Genomic DNA, 15,760 nt, shown 5'->3' on the forward strand with positions numbered 1-15,760 from the left:
GGTTCTTGTGATCTCACAGGTGACACATCCTTTCTCTTTTTTAAAAAATATTATTTATTTAATGTATATGAGTACACTGTAGTTGTCTTCGGATTCACCAGAAGAGGGCACCAGATCCATCTTTTGATATAAATGGTTTTGAGCTATCATGTGGTTGCTGGGAATTAAACTCAGGACCTCTGAAAGAGCAGCTACTGCTCTTAACTGCTGAGCCATCTCTCCAGTCTCTCCCCCATTTTTTAAATAATTTATTTAATTTTATTTTATGTGCATTGGTATGAGAGTGTCAGATCTCTTGGAACTGGAGTAGTCAGTTGCCATGTGGGTGCTGGGAATTGAACCTGGTTCTTCTGGAAGGGCAGCCAGTGCTCTTAACTTCGAGCCATCTTGCCAGCCCTTACTTCATGGATTTCCAGACAGATATTCAAGGGATTCTAAGCACGTGTCTCAAGGTTGACAGCGGGAAGTTGGAGGTAAACATCAATTTGGTATTTTAGGCTTCATTCTTTGATCTGTGTTTTTTTGTTTTGTTTTGGTTTTATCATATTTTAACTGGATTTTGTTGCTGGAATACTGTTGCTAAGAAATAGTCTGGGCAGTGGTTGTATGCTTTAGTGCTTATATGTGAGGGCTGAGTTTTTTTGGTTTTTTTTTGTTTTTGTTTTTTTTTTTTTTTTTTTTTTTCGGAGCTGGGGACCCAACCCAGGGCCTTATGCTTCCTAGGCAAGCGCCTACCACTGAGCTAAATCCCCAACCCGAGTTTTTTGGTTTTTGTTTGGTTTTATTTGTCTGTTATTTAAGGGTAGCAGTCTCATTGTTCTAGTTATGGCTGGCCTAGAACCTGCTATGTACATCAGGTGTGGTGTTTCTCCTGACTCTCCTTGGTTCTGAGATTACAGGCATGTGCCTCCACACTAATCTTTTTTTTTTTTTTTTTTTTTTTTTTTTTTTTTTTCTGGTTCTTTTTTTTGAGCTGGGGATCGAACCCAGGGCCTTGCGCTTCCTAGGCAAGCGCTCTACCACTGAGCTAAATCCCCAACCCCGATCCACACTAATCTTTAAACTAGTTTGTAAACTGGAACTGTATGCATCAGGCTCCGCAGTAGGCTGTGAACAGGTGTAGTGGTTAGGGAACTGAGCTCTGAGCAGAATCAAAGTCTGATCCTTGCTGTGACATAACAAAGAAATCCGAACCTTTTTAGTTCCTTGTGAGTTTTGTGGCAAAGCAAAAGAAACCTGAAACAATGTGTATAAAGATTGTATGTGCACAAGTACAGAGACAATGATAGGGATAAGAGCCTTTCAGAAAGAGAAGATTAAGACTGATCTGGTAATCAGAAATTACTTTAGAGAGGAAGATTCACCTATGTTTTTCTTTGGTAGTTTGTCCTAAGGAAGAATTGGTTGAATGTTTAAAGGAATAGCTTAAGACATACATTGAGGCACTGCCCGGTGCGTATGACATCAGCTGGTTTTGGAAGGTTTGAAGTACTGCTTACTAAGTCTCTTGCCTTCTCCTGAGCCTCCTGTGCCACATCCTTGCTGTGCAGCCTTTAGTCAAGAGTCTTGCTTAGGAATCATCCCGTTAGCTTCTCCTCTGGGAGGATAATAGTCAATAGTCAGAGCTCCTGAGCTGGGCGTGGAGCTCAGTGGTAGAATGCTTTCCTAGCATGCACATCCCACCCTCACAGCACAGTAATACTAATAGAATAGGAGTAGTAGTAATTATTATTATTCCTGTAGATATGAAATTCAGGATATAGATACAGAATTTATAGAATAGATATAAAAGAATTTGTATTTGTGAAGCAGTTTGGCCCCATCTCAGCCTTTTTGTATGATCTTATTCCCAAGATTCTCTTCCTCATAGTAGTTGCATCTATTGTGTCTTTTTTAGTTTTTTTTTTTTAATTAACATATATTCCGTGACTCCTTAATTGATCGACACTGTCTAATATGATAGTCAGAGGAATTGAGAATTTGAGATCAGCTTCGGCTATGTGAAATCCTGCTTCAGAAACTACAACAAGATCATTTCAGGGAAAATAACTTTTTTTTTTTTTTTTTTAAAATAACTTTTTTTTTTATTAGTGTCTTTAATAAGGTGTAAAATTGTCCTAGTGCCATAGATCTATTGGGTTGAGTAACTTACCAATTTCTTTTTTTAAGATTTATTTAATGTATACGAGTACACTTAGCTGTCTTCAGACACACCAGGAGAGGGTATTGGATCCCATTACAGATGGTTGTGAGCCACCATGTGGATGCAAGGAATTGAACTCAGGACCTCTGGAAGAGCGGTCAGTGCTCTGAACCACTGAGCCATCTCTCCAGCTTGATTTTGCATTTCTTATTGCTCTGTTTACTGGGTATTTTTAATTACTAACAAGACAGAGTGGGGTTTTGAATTATTACTAAGTGCCGTAGTTAAGTTAGTCTTTTATCATTTGGAAACTTCATTTGAAAAGTTCTATAATATGAATTATATCTCTTGAATGACTTTGTTTTGTTTTTTTGAGACAAGGGTTCTCTGTTTAGACCACGTTGACCTCAAATTTGAGATCATCTTGCTTTGCCTTTCAGTGCTGGGATTCAAGCAGGACTGACCTGTTTATTGTTGTTCTTGTTTTTTCAAAGATAGGGTATTTTTATGTAGCCCTGACTGTCCTATAATTCACTCTAAAGACTAGGCTAGCTATGAACTCAAAGATCTGTCTGCCTCTGCCTCCCAAGTGCTGGGACTAAAGGAGTTTGCCACCACATCTGGGCAGAACTTAATCTCTTTTAATTTCTAAAAATGATGGAGTTCACTGTTAACTTTCAAAGAATAACAGAGCAGAGCAGCTCCCCCATAGCAGAGGAGAAATGACAGGATCTTCACTGGAGATTACCCAGCACAAAAGATGACTGTCAGAAAAGATGGTGTGTGACTGTCCTTTTTGCCATTCTTGTAGTGTACGGGGTAGGCTGTTAGGACAGCCCTGTCCTGCTGTGGCTGTGGATGTTGTGCAGAGCAGTGTAAAGTCCCACTTTTGTCCCTCGTCATTCCGTGTGCCATTGTCTTTCTTCTCCCAGCTTAATAGCAGCCTCATGTCAGGGTCCCTGTGTGTTTGGCTCTCAGTCTTCTGTAGGAACCCTGTCTGTCCTCATGGGTAACAGTGGTACTGTCCTCATGCTACTCTGAACGCCCTCATCTTATCTGAAACCTAAAGGAATGAGGATCTACTGATTCTGAGGATAGTTTCTCCTACACACGTACAACCATTGGGTGGTTTTTCTTTGTGCTGCTTTTGTTTTCATCTTGAGACAGGATTCAGGGTATATAGCTCTGGCAAGCCTCAAACCTGTGATTTTTGTCTCATCCTCCTGAGGCTTTGATTCCGGGTGCATTTGGTATTTTTCTGATTTGTTGGTTTTGTTACTGCCTCTCCCATCTCTACTTCATCCCCCTCAAGCCTCCCCTTGCACACGCGCACATACACACACATACCCGTGCTGCCCCCCCAGGTGTATTGTGTGTGTGTGTGTGTGTGTGTGTGTGTGTGTGGTTTTTGGAGACAGGGCTTTTTCTGTGTATCCCTGGCAGTCCTGAAACTCGCTCAGTAGACCAAACTGACCTTGAACTCAGAAATCCCCTGCCCTTGCCTCTGCAGTGCTGGACTTAAAGGCATGTGCCACCACCACCCAGCTTATCTGAAATCTTATTGGTTAATTCTAGTGTGGAGAAATAACAGGACTGGGGATATAGTTCAGTAATAGAGCACTCATATGCAAGGCCCTGGGTTTGATCCATAGCTTTTGTCTGTCCCCAGTTGCCAGAAAAGAAATTAGAAGGTTGTTTCTTAGAAAAATGTTTCTGACATCACCTTACATGTTTCCTTGCATAGAAGCCACTGGCTGTTTTCTAAGTGTCTTCAGTGTGAGGTCACTGGTTAATGTGACAAACCTTTACTTGCGTGTGTGTGCACGGGCCTTGTGGGTGTTGCCAGGGAGAACTGGAGCTAGGGGTTCTCGAGGTACTTGTTCACAGGAAACGGTCTTCCACTTGCTTCTCTCTTTGAACTTTTCTTTAGTATCATCTCCTGGTCACTCTGTATGTGTCTTAATTTTTAAATGTTTTTACTTTTATTGATTAGCACAAATCTGTATAAAAGTGTATCTGGTGGAGTTGGGGATTTAGCTCAGTGGTAGAGCGATTGCCTAGCAAGCGCAAGGCCCTGGGTTCTGTCCCCAGCTCCGAAAAAAAGAAAAGGAAAAAAAAAAGTGTATCTGGCAACCACTCCCAGTCTTTACTCAGGAAGACAGGCAGTTGGATCTCTCTGAGTTTTAGGCCAGCCAAAACAACACAGTAAAACAGCACTGTCCCTTCCCCCAAAGGAAAGGGACATGTGTGTATTCTTAGCTAAATATAACTGAAGAGTTCTGTAGAGAGTTTAACTTTAAAGAAATAATGTAATTGCTGTCATGTTACTTTTGATGCTTTAAGTAGCACTTGGGTCCCTCCGGTGGGTGGGTTGCAGTCTGCTTAAGCCCTAGGTAGAAAGTTAGAAGGTGATCTGGATGCCCACGGCCCTGGCTTTCAAATGTAATGTTCTCAGTGGTGCCGGTATCCTCCATCCCCAGTTCACAGGCCCAACTTCTTCCACCCATGTGATTCTCAGTGGCCCGGCCATTCCTGGCTGGTGGTTTTTTTTTTTTTATAATGACCCTTGGGATCAGATGTACATCTTAAGGCTTTCGTGCTAAACACTTTACAAACTGTGCTGTCACTCCTGCCCCTGTGCAGTTGATTATGGGCATGCTTGGGCACCATAGATGGAAAAGTGGTTTAGTGTAGAGAATGTCTGTACTGGTAGCTGGAGTCTAGCAAGGTGATAGGATTTGAAGAATTTGGATTTGGAGTTTGAATCCCAACCTGCCATTACAAAGTATGAGTCTGAGCTATAATGACATAGCTTGTCGTAGTTTTCTTTTGTAAGGTGAAGGAAGTGGAAAGCTTTCTTCCAGAGCTGGCTTCAGCACTGGAAATGACATGCACAAAGGCCTTCATATTTTGGGTTCTGTGGTTGGGAGCAGAAACCCTGAAAAGGTCCCTACTTGTGTCCACTGTAGTGTACTTTCTTTAAAGTTGGGATAACTTTCTTCTTTTTTCTTTCAGTCACCTCCAAGTAAACGAAGAAAATTGGAAAAGCCAAGGAAACCCATTACTTTTGTAGTGTTGGGGTCTGTGATGAAAGAGTTATCCCTCAAAGCCTCGTCTTTGGGCTCCGAGACAGTGGAAGGCATAGTGGTTGTAACAACATGGATAGAAAAAATCCTCACTGATCTGAAGGTGTGTGGCCAGTGCACTGACGAAGCTTTACCTACATGACCTTTACGGGGTTTTGTTTGTATGTTTGTTTTTTATTGAAGGAGTTTGATAAATAGTGACAGGTAATTTCCTATAAAATTCTGTTTTTCCTTCCACATAGGTGCAACATAAGCGGATTCCCTGTGGAAGAGAAGAAGTTAGCCTTTTCCTGACAGCCATAGAAAACTCGTGGATTCATTTAAGGCGGAAGAGAAGAGAGCGAGTGAGGCAGCTGCGGGAGGTGCCTCGGGCTCCTGAGGACGTCATCTTAGCCTTGGAAGAGAGAAAGTCCACTCCCAAAGAGCTGAGTAGTGGCCAAGACATGACCCATTGCCTCCAAGAGAGTGCCTTGTGTGGGCTTGATGTGCCGGAAGGCGAGTCTGCTGCTGTTGGTGGCCATTGCCTCAGCCAGAAGTTACTGTGCCAGGAGGAAACACCGGAAGCTATGGAGGATGAAAGGGATGAGGAAAGGGGAGGGATGGAGGCCATGGAAAGTTGTAAAGGCTCCAGCAATGGAGCCCAGGACGGAGAGGCTTCTGAGAAGGGGGATCACCTGGATGGAGCGGCTGGACATTACCTGTTTAAGTGTTTGATGAACATTAAGAAGGAAGCAGACGATGCTGTTGTTGAAATGCACTGGGTTGAGGGCCAGAATAGGGATTTGATGAACCAGCTTTGCACCTACATACGGAACCAAATTTTGAGGCTTGTTGCTAGTTAATTCTTAGTTTCTTCGACAGTTAGAAAAGTGTCTGTCTGGGGCTAGGGATATGGTGCAATGGCCTTATGTGCTTAGTATCCAGAAGTTACCCTGTGTTGAGTCCCTTACATCTAACATCAATACAAGGAAAAAACAATCTATAAAATAGCTTGCTTTGGAGGTAGAACCTATTGGGAAGTCAGAAGACTTTCACCCCGTCCTTTAGTGACCCCACGTGGAGTCATCTTACAAAGCACACGTTTAGTTGGATGTGCTCTGTGACACTTGTAATCCCACTACTTGGAGGCTAAGGCAGGAAGACTGCTATGGGTGTAAGGTCAGTCTACGCTACAGAGAAAGTCACTTGTCTAAATAAAAAGAAAAGAGGAAAACAAATGAATCCATTTTTAATCACTCCGCTCTTAAAAGTTATCTGGAGTTATATAAATAGCACAGGAGGAATTACGATTATTGCAACAGTAGATAAACCTAGCAGGTCATCTCAGCCAAAGGCCAGAGGGGCTCAGGTGGCATCTGGTGTGGGTCAGTGCTGCCTAGAACATGTCTGTCACTGAGGGTTGCTTGGTGAAGAGGGTAGCCGTGTTCTCCAGTGAAAGCAACACAGCAGAGCAGAGGCCCAGGAATGCTCATCGTTGCCTTTAAGACACCTGCTTTCTCAAGGAACCTGGCTAGCCTGGTGATAGTGTGTCAGGGAGGGCATCTTAGTCAGGCCAAGCCCGGGGGACACACGGGAAGCTGCATGTTCATCGCTCACTGCTCTTCTGACACTGCCTATTGCAGAAGCAGACTTGAGTGAGCAAAACTCCGAGATGTAGCTGCGGCACAGCACAGTGCGCCCGTCAGCCCACCGGCAGCATCGTTTTGTAACAGTTGTACTGCTTTTTTTAAATGTGAAATGGAATGTTTTGTTTTTTAATATAAGACTTAAGAATTGAAAATTATTGACCCTGTTTGAATCCTGGAATTGGGGAAATACTTTCATGGATTTAAGTTGGGTAAGTGGTTGATGTGACAAATGAGAAACTAAGGTCCTAAGTGTACTCGGTGGGATGTTGCAGGGTGTGTGTGTGTGTGTCAGTGGAAGAGCATTCACCTCTAGTTCTGTCGTCAGTGCAAGAGAAAACAGGTATTGGTGTAGTGTGGACTGGAGTCTTCTATGCTGATAGTTGATTTGTTGACCAAATCCTGCTTTTTTTGGTAGCTGCCTCTGTCTGCTTATCTGTTAACACTGGACACTAGTGAGCCCAGAGTAACTGTATGCGAAACACTTCTAATGGGAATGCCAGGGCTCTGCAGAAGAGCCTCGGTCTCTTGTACTGGATTCTTGACTAGCAGCCTAGGGTTCTATGGACAAACCCTGTATAGTGCCTGGATTCTTCGGCATCCATAAAGTAGTTGAGCTCCGTTTTTGCGAGGTGGCCACACTTTTTTTCAAAAGTATAAGGAAATGTAAGTAGTGCAGTGGCCTGAACGCTGGGAAAGAACATTTTAGCCGTTGTCTTCCAGAGACTCAAGCATGTTGTCTTCCCACAACCCCTTCCCTCAGATTCTGATCTGTGACATTGTGATCACAAACCAACTAAGGAAAAGATTGTTCTAGCAAGCTGTCCGTCCACTGGACAGCATGAAGAAACCAGTGTCACAAACCACTCCCAGATTGAATTCAGGGCCTGAGAGTGCCTAAATCCAGTGGCGATGTCTGTGTGGGGTGTGTGTATGTGAGTGCTGATGCCTGCAGAGGGGTCACATCCCCTGGGGTCGGGAGCTGCCTGATGTGAGTGCTGGCAGAACTTGGTCCACTGCTAGAGTAGTACATGGTCCACTGCTAGAGTAGTACATACACTTAGCCACCTCCACAGCCCGTTGTTGCTTCTGAGACAGGATCTCTCTCCTGTATTCTCAGACTTGGTGTGTATCAGAGGTTGAATTTAATATCCAGTACCTAGTCCTGTGTGCTGAATTACAAGCCTGATTCATGTGGTGCTAATGCTCTAGTGAACCTAGGACTTCCTGCATGCTAATCAAATGCTCTCCCAACTGAGTCCCCACATCTAGTTTCCTTGGTGAAATCTTTTAGCTCAGTGGCAGTTAAATACCAGACAACCTGGCAGATGCTCGATAAGAAACCAATAGATGCCTCACCATAAGTGACCAGTGTCCAGTGATTTTGAAACAGAAATGGCTGGAGATGTGGCTCTGGCAATGCCTAGCCTGCACAGGGCCCTGAATCCAGTCCTTAGCTTTGCGAAACAAACACACGAGTTACCTAGGAGATTGGCCTTCTGACAGCTGTTAATAGTATTTTCCTGTTTTCTCCCGGTCTTTCTGTAGGTGGTACAAATGTGTATGTGGTTAACATGGTTTGTATTTATGTTGGAAATTTGGCTTTCTGTTGTACTTTTTGTTTATCTTACAAGTTTTTTTCATGTTTTTATAATTATGTATTTTTTAACTCATTTTGCCCATTTAAAATCCCTTTCCAGCACAGTGTTGACTTGTGTCTGTCTAGTTCCTAGAAATCATTAGAGAGCATTCTGTGTTACTGAGACACAATAGTTGGATCTGGCCTGTGTCTCAGTCCTAGGACTGACTCTTCATCGAGGAGGTGGTGTAGATGCTTCTGCTTCTAGAATGAAGACAACAAGGACAGAGTGTCATCTACTGTGGTCTTTGAAAAAACTAGAGCTGTGAGGATCTGCATTTTTGAATACCATTTTTTCTTATGTTGTCTAATGAGATGGCATTGTTTTGTTTTGTTTCTTCAAGATTTCTCTGTAGCCTTGGCTGGCCTGGAAATCACTCTGTAGACTAGGCTGGCCTGGAACTCACAGAGATCTCAGTGCTGAAATGAAAGGTGTGTGCCACCATCACCTGGCGACATTGAAGACATTTTAAAGGGACATCTGATGTTCTGGTTATATGTGTGCTTTATAAATGAAGAGGATCTTTTTAAAGAAGTTAGTTATATGTCACAGTATAGAATGACACTCTGCTTAAGTGTCTAGTGTCAACTTGTGTTGATGGATTGATACGAAATTTAATCTTTGTGGTATCATCTTAAATTCTATTCTGGTCCCTAGAATTGGCTTCTGATCCCCTGATAGCTAACTTGGGAACAGAAGCCGATCTGTTCTCCAGTGAGAACTAAGGTGTTTTTGTTTAGAGTCAGCTTGGGTTGTCAGTTTGCTTCCCTCGCCCATCCATGCTCTGCTGTTCTGCGTTAGTTAGAGCTTTGCTGTACTTGGAGGCCAAGTTGGCAACTCTGAGGAGGACTTTGCTAACCTTAAGTGTTCGGGTCGATTAGTTTATTTTAGAAAACAAAACCTTCCTTTTCGTGATGGAAATCAAAGCTGCTGTGGTATGACCAACCTGCCAGGTGTGGAAAGAGTAAAAGTCCCATGCTGCCCAAGGCCGCTTGTCTTATTTTATTTTGTTTGGTTTTTGAAACAGGGTCTCATTCATTCAGGCTGGCCTCAAACTTTTGAGGTTACCAAGGTAGACACTTAACTCCTGGTTCTCCTGCCTCCACCTCCACAGTTCCTGGGCTAAAATGTTGTCATCTTACGTGGTTTTATGTGGTTCTGAGGGTTGAACCCATGACTCTGTTAGTGTAGGGCAAGCCCTATACAGCCTAAACCTCATCCCTGGATTCCTCCCCGCTAGTAAGAGAAGGGAGTAAATTCTGGGTGTGATGATCTCCCCTGTAATATCAGCATGTGGGAGTTGGAAGTGGGAGCATCAGGATTTCAAGGCTGAGTTCCAACTTGAGTCTTGCCTGCTTTGTGAGTTCAGGGCCAGAGGGAGTTGTATGAGACCCTGTCTCTTCAGGAGAGGTGTGAGTGGAGCGCCTTAGTCTTTCTTAGCTTGCAGCACTTTCTTCTAGAACCACACAGGGGCAGCACCTTCACATCCTTTAGTCACGATCCTGCTGTGGGGATTTACTGTGGGGATGGAGAAAATTGTATCCATAGCTATATAGAATTTTCTTAAAATACCCAGTTGTATTCAGAGAAGTACTTATGCAAACAGGTACATTTTCACACAAAAAACTTTAAATGAGAGTATAAGGAAGAAAAAAGTTACTGCTATAGTCTTTATTTGGCCTAATTCCTTGCAGATGTTTTGTGTTCTTTCTGTATAATCTCGACTGACCAGGTTTTCTCTTTTCATATCTGTTGACTCTAGAATATACTCAGGGGGCCTGTCCTTTGAACCCATTTCTTAAATTGGTAGGGGTTAATGAGGACCCCAGAGGGGGTTGGGTATTAGTAACTTGTCCCAGGACTGGTAAGAGAGGTTAGAGAACTGGGTTTTCATCTTGCTTTGAATGTGATCCTGTTGCAGACTGACGTGCATGTGATGAGTTAGTTACTCATAGGAAAAGTGGTGTGGGTGCTCTGTTGTTGGTGTACGTAAACTAGCTGGGCCTTTTTCCTTACGGATGTTTCTGAATAGATTAGAAGGGGCGTATGACTAGCCTGGGTGGGGTGACTGTAGACTCAAGGAGAGATTCTTTGTCTCTTTATGCTGCAAGGCCAGATCAGCAGTGACCTTCTACCCACTTACAAAACTTAAGCTATTGCTATTCGAGTATAGAGGAGTTTCGAGGGTGCTGTCCGGAAGTGACCTGAGGAAGGGGCATCACCTCAGTAAAGTCCTGTCATGTTCATTAATAGAAGAAGTGGCTTTTGCCTTTTAAAGAAAGGTACTAAGAACTTAGAAATAATGCCAGTCATCCCATGTGCCTTGTGTGGGTACCACTGCAGTGTTAAAATGCCTGGCTCGGGGAACTCACGGCAATAGAGCTCACACATGCCTAAGATCCTATGCTGTTCTGGAAAGATCTGCAGTGACTCACTCAAATGACTAAAACAGCGGTTTGTTTCTTTAATTGCTGGTTGGAGCAGCTAATGCTGCCTTTGTGAGTCTGTGCTTTCACCCTGGGAAACTATGTTGTGACTGAAGACCTCGCACCACTTTGGGATATAGCCTATCCTCCTGTCTGAGTCCAAGCAGAAAGCTCAGGGCTTCTAGGCGCTCCTTGGGAGAGAGAGGATCATGGGTGTTCCTTAGCAGCAGGGAAAGTGAGCAGGAGAGGAAGGTACAGGCTGAAGTACAGCTACACTCAGCAGAAGTGGTTTGGAAGTAGCTCTGAGGAGGGCAAACATGAACTCCAGGTACTATTCACTCAGGGTGGTGAGCGGCGGGAGAGACAGCTTGGCAGCTTATCTGTCAGCACCGGGTTTGCAGTGCTGTTCCACTCCTCATATAGGGCACGGGTTTGGGCTTCAGCCTCGGGAGAGCTGAGGGCTGCCTGCTCTCCTGAGAAGTGAGAGAGGGACTCAGTAGTAGCAGGAGACTTCAGAAACAACGACACTTGCAACTTGTCTTCTTCCTTTCTGTGTGGAGGGTTTTAGAGCTTTGTCAGAAACTCTCTTGCCGTTGGACTTGATTGAGAAGGTTGGGACCTTGACTAAATCTGTAAGGGCAGGTAGGCAGGCGTAGAGTACCATGGACCAAAAAGCAAAGCCAACTTCCGTGAACTGACCTTTGGTAGTATATCTTCCATAGAGACTGTCTCTAGTAATCCTATTAGGTGATTCGGTATCCCTGTGTGGCAGCTGAAGGGAGCAGAAGCGTCAAGAGCTTAAGTAACTTTTCCTAATGTTATTCACTGAGCAAAGGGACAGAACAGGGTTTGAACTCAGGTCCAAGAAGCTAAGACTGGGCTGTAGCACCAAATCTAGAAATAGCTATGACAAATGATTCATTTAAGGTAAAAATGCACTTTTGGGTCTATTTCCTCCACCTCTGCTTGGAAGAGTCCAGTTACATGACACGGAAGCCAGAACAAACGCCACGTTTTCCCTCGTACATAGTTCAGCACTCAGGTAGAATCATTCTCTTGCCTATGGTCAATGAGTGAGATCTAGTAAGTGAGATTGCTTACAGTTACTTCTTATGCCACCAAATCTTCAGAGTCTTATATTTGGCAGTAATATAGATAATTAAGTAGCTAATGAAACCACAAAATCAGTGTCTTGTGAAAGCACGTTGGACCAGAATCAATGGGAACTAAGTGGTGATTAGGTAATGCCTCTTTGACAATACATAATTGTATAATAATAGAAGGAGATTTTATTCCGTTTTAAACACTACAGTTCCAAATATTTTACTGTGGAACTACACAAAACCCAAATGCTTTGCGAGCTTGCCAGAGAAGGTAGGATTGTCACAGGATCGTAAGTTCTCTCCCTAGGAAGGCAAGAAAAACAAACCATAGGTTTGAGAGCCACAAAGGCCTAGGAGTCTGGAAGGAAAGCCAGGGATCCCCAGCTGGGGGACTTGGCTAGAAGCTGTAGCTAGCAGACCCCCAGAGGAGATGGCAGCTTGTTTTGCTAATTGTGAAAAGAGCATCCTCCCTGGGGAGCGGGACCCTCCAGGGATGGGGCTTCCCTGCTGTTTCTTACTGGTTTGATCCTGTCTCAGGATTCCTGCCTGCAGGCTAAGGGAAAGTGTGCTGCTGTGCTTTGTGGACCAAATTCTGGTGAGGACTTAGACTGGATCTTCATTTAATAGGAAATTGTCCTTCCTTTCTGAGACTGGAGTTAGGCAAGAACGGGGTGAGAGCACTCCAGCTCTCACTAGCAAGGAACGAGAACGGGGTGTGTGCACTCCAGCCCTCACTAACAAGGAGCAGCTTTCACCAGCATCCGCTTACAATCGCTACCACTCTGGATGGCTTGAGTGGTACCGGAAATTTGGATTTATGTGAATCCTGGCAATTCACTATTTTATTTGAAAGACAAAATTTGAAAGACCTCTACCAACTGTTATTTCTGCCTCCACCTTCATAACTGCTCACGTGGCCCCTGAAGTTTTGTTACTGCCGGCCCTTTCTAGGGCCCTTCCTCCTCCTTAATTGGACCCATAGATCTTACTTGTACTTTTCTCTACCCAGTCTGCTGCCACCCACTTGTGTGAGTTAACCACACGTCCATTGTGCCCCAGTGTAGACAGCCTGGACCCGCATTGTAGCGCACCAGCATCTGCTGGACAGTAGGACTGTGGTTTTGGCGCCGTGACTGACCGCCCCTCCTGTGTTCTCCCATCACCCTCCTTGGGCAGTGGAGAGCCTTCTGCCCCTTACTGGCCAGCACAAAGCTGTTTCACTAACCTTGTCATTTCCAGAAGTAGAGTCTACCCAGACCTCACCAGCCCTAGTAGCACTGCTCCAATGTGGTTCCTATGGCTCCACTGAATAATTTACTCTGAAGAGAGTGAGAGTAATGATGCAGATAGAGCAGATTTAGATGGGGGTTGGGGGAGTGGTGGAGGGGCAACAAATTGAGAAAAACCTGTATGGGGATGTCCTCAGAAGAATGCAGAGTGGAAAACGGTGCCACAGGCAGTTCAGGGGAGATTAAACACCATGATATCTCAGAGAAAGGGTGGCCTTCCTAAACAGAGCAAAGGCGACCTTCTCCCTCCAAGGACATTTCCTCCAAGGCATGCTACTACATTCCCAGTCTTTCAGTGACTTCAGTTTATAATGTAATAAGTTTTCATATTTAAAATGAATAAGGTACAATTCCATTATTCAAGTGAAATTTCATTTTGTTGTGTTTGTATGTATATGTTTGTATGTATATGCATTTTAAATTAGAGGGTCAGTCATTGTACGATATACTTTTATAATCTTCTATTTAGCAGTATATTGTGATGTCTTCTCCCCCCCCCCTTTTGAGTATATAGCTAATAATGTTTTAGGAAAGCTGTGAAAATAAGAATTACAGTACCCACCCTGCCTGAAGCCAGCCAGTGCTGCTCTGCCCTGGAAGCCTGCTTGGTCCCATGCTCTGGTGTGTTATGAGCACACAGTGCCAAGCTGGTTGTTCCTAGTTGGAAATGTAGATTGTCACAAGAAAGGATTTCACTATCTTAAAAAAATATTTTACCATATGTCTTTGTATGAAAGTTTTAATGTAGTTTTCTTTTTGAGGGTTAAATTTGCCTGGAGTTATGGAAGCAGAGAGTACACCCCCTTACCTTGCCCACTAGAAAGACTCTCTGCTAAGGTACAGTTCTACGAGTGAGTGGCTGGTTTGCTATACCTGTGACAGTGACAGAACGGTGATCTTTATTCTAGTTGGGCCTGTCTGTGTCTGTTAGTGTTGGTGCCTTAGGAGGCCAGAAGCAGAGTGAGCTGCTGGGCATACATGCTAGGGACTAAACGCTGCAGTCCTCTACAAAAGCAGCCCATCCTGTTAGTCTTCGAGCCATCTCTCCAGTCCCAGAGCTATTTTAAGAAGATTATCAATTGATAGGGAAAAAACTGTTTCATGTTTGAATCTCATCGTGGGACTGACCCGGTATCTTCAGCTGTGTGTGTTGTTTCTTCATGAGTGTATCTGAAAGCTTTAGATTTCTGTATGTTAGCTATTGAAAATCGAAATTTCCTTTTGCAAGGATTCCTTCCATTTTGCCACTTCTTCCCCTTCCTCTTTTTAATCATGATTTTATTTTTACAGATAGGATTTTCTAGGGATAATCAAATCCATCATACTGTGTCTTTATATTTGCTTTTGTGAGTAGAAACCTCCATTGCTCTGGAGTAGAAAATGCTTGCCTACTTTCCATTGTAGGGGTTTTATCCTTTATACAAGACTTGACAATCTATAGGATAATGGTATTCATTTTAAGGGTCTGTTTAATGGTGCAGTTATCACAGTGTCTTCAGACATGGCCAATAAAGTACCAGGTAAAACCAAGAGGGAACAGGGCACAGGGCAGGCAAGGGATAGACACGTATACTGCATTCTTTCACTCCCTCCTCTGCCCATCCCCAACCTGGAAGTGGGAACTCAAGGTAGATCGTGGCCACTAGGCCCTGAAGAGTGACCCCAGCACTGCCTGGGGGAGACTATTCTAGAGCCTTGCCTGTTAGGTAAAAACCTGGTGGTTCACCTTTCACAGGCGCTGACTTTGTTCTGGCCCTCTGCCTTGAGAGGAGCCTTTCCTATCTCAACACGTCCCCACCCTGGTAATCCAGATGGCTCTTGACTCATACTGCATGACTCCACCTCTCTTTACTCAGAACTGCCCAGTCCCACTCCCTTGACCTGAATTAATTGACTCAGGAAGCCACATCCTTTTCCCTTCAAAGGAATGTCTGCAGTCCTCGTGCTTTTCCTATGCCTTTCCAATGCATCAGCTTCTTCCACCCGCTGGCAGCCACAGCTCCAACTCTAGACAAGCAGCAAGGTGCTTAGAGCGACCTAGTAAGAGCCTCCTTTGTTTCTGAGCTGCATTTCTTTATTACTCAGCACCACCCAGGACAGATACCTGGATAAAGGTCTACCCTTCACCTCTGTCACTGGTCAGGCTCAGTCAGAGGCTCCTCCAAGACTCACAGACTAAAGCTGCATATGGAACGGCACTAAGCAAAGTTAATGATTAGCTGTTTTAGCAACGGTGTGCGCACGCATGTGTGCTTTCCTTGTTCACTCACTTCCGGGAGACTTGCAGGGACTCTGGACCCCATGCAGATAGTACTTGCCCAGATTTGACTAGTCCAAGCAGAAAAGATGATCAGGCCACTTTTCAACTTGACAGCTTGGTGACCTTGGATAAGAACACCTTTTCTTGGGATCTTAGACTTTGTAATCACACTCTTCCTACTGTGACAT

At 44.1% G+C, this 15,760-nt stretch overlaps 1 protein-coding gene across 2 annotated transcripts in view; it reads left to right on the forward strand.

Moving 5' to 3' along the window:
- Positions 1–7,012, forward strand: part of Mettl16 (methyltransferase like 16) — a 44,672-nt gene extending 37,660 nt beyond the window's left edge. For both annotated transcript variants that reach the window (XM_032912313.1, XM_032912314.1), the window contains exons 9-10: positions 5,159–5,332; positions 5,472–7,012. In XM_032912313.1, coding sequence (XP_032768204.1) covers positions 5,159–5,332; positions 5,472–6,071 — 774 coding nt within the window. In that variant the 3' untranslated portion in view covers positions 6,072–7,012. The remainder of the gene's footprint in view (positions 1–5,158; positions 5,333–5,471) is intronic.
- The last annotated feature ends 8,748 nt before the right edge of the window (positions 7,013–15,760 follow it).

The sequence above is a fragment of the Rattus rattus genome, chromosome 9, assembly GCF_011064425.1.
Source record: "Rattus rattus isolate New Zealand chromosome 9, Rrattus_CSIRO_v1, whole genome shotgun sequence".
NCBI classification, from domain to species: domain Eukaryota; kingdom Metazoa; phylum Chordata; class Mammalia; order Rodentia; family Muridae; genus Rattus; species Rattus rattus.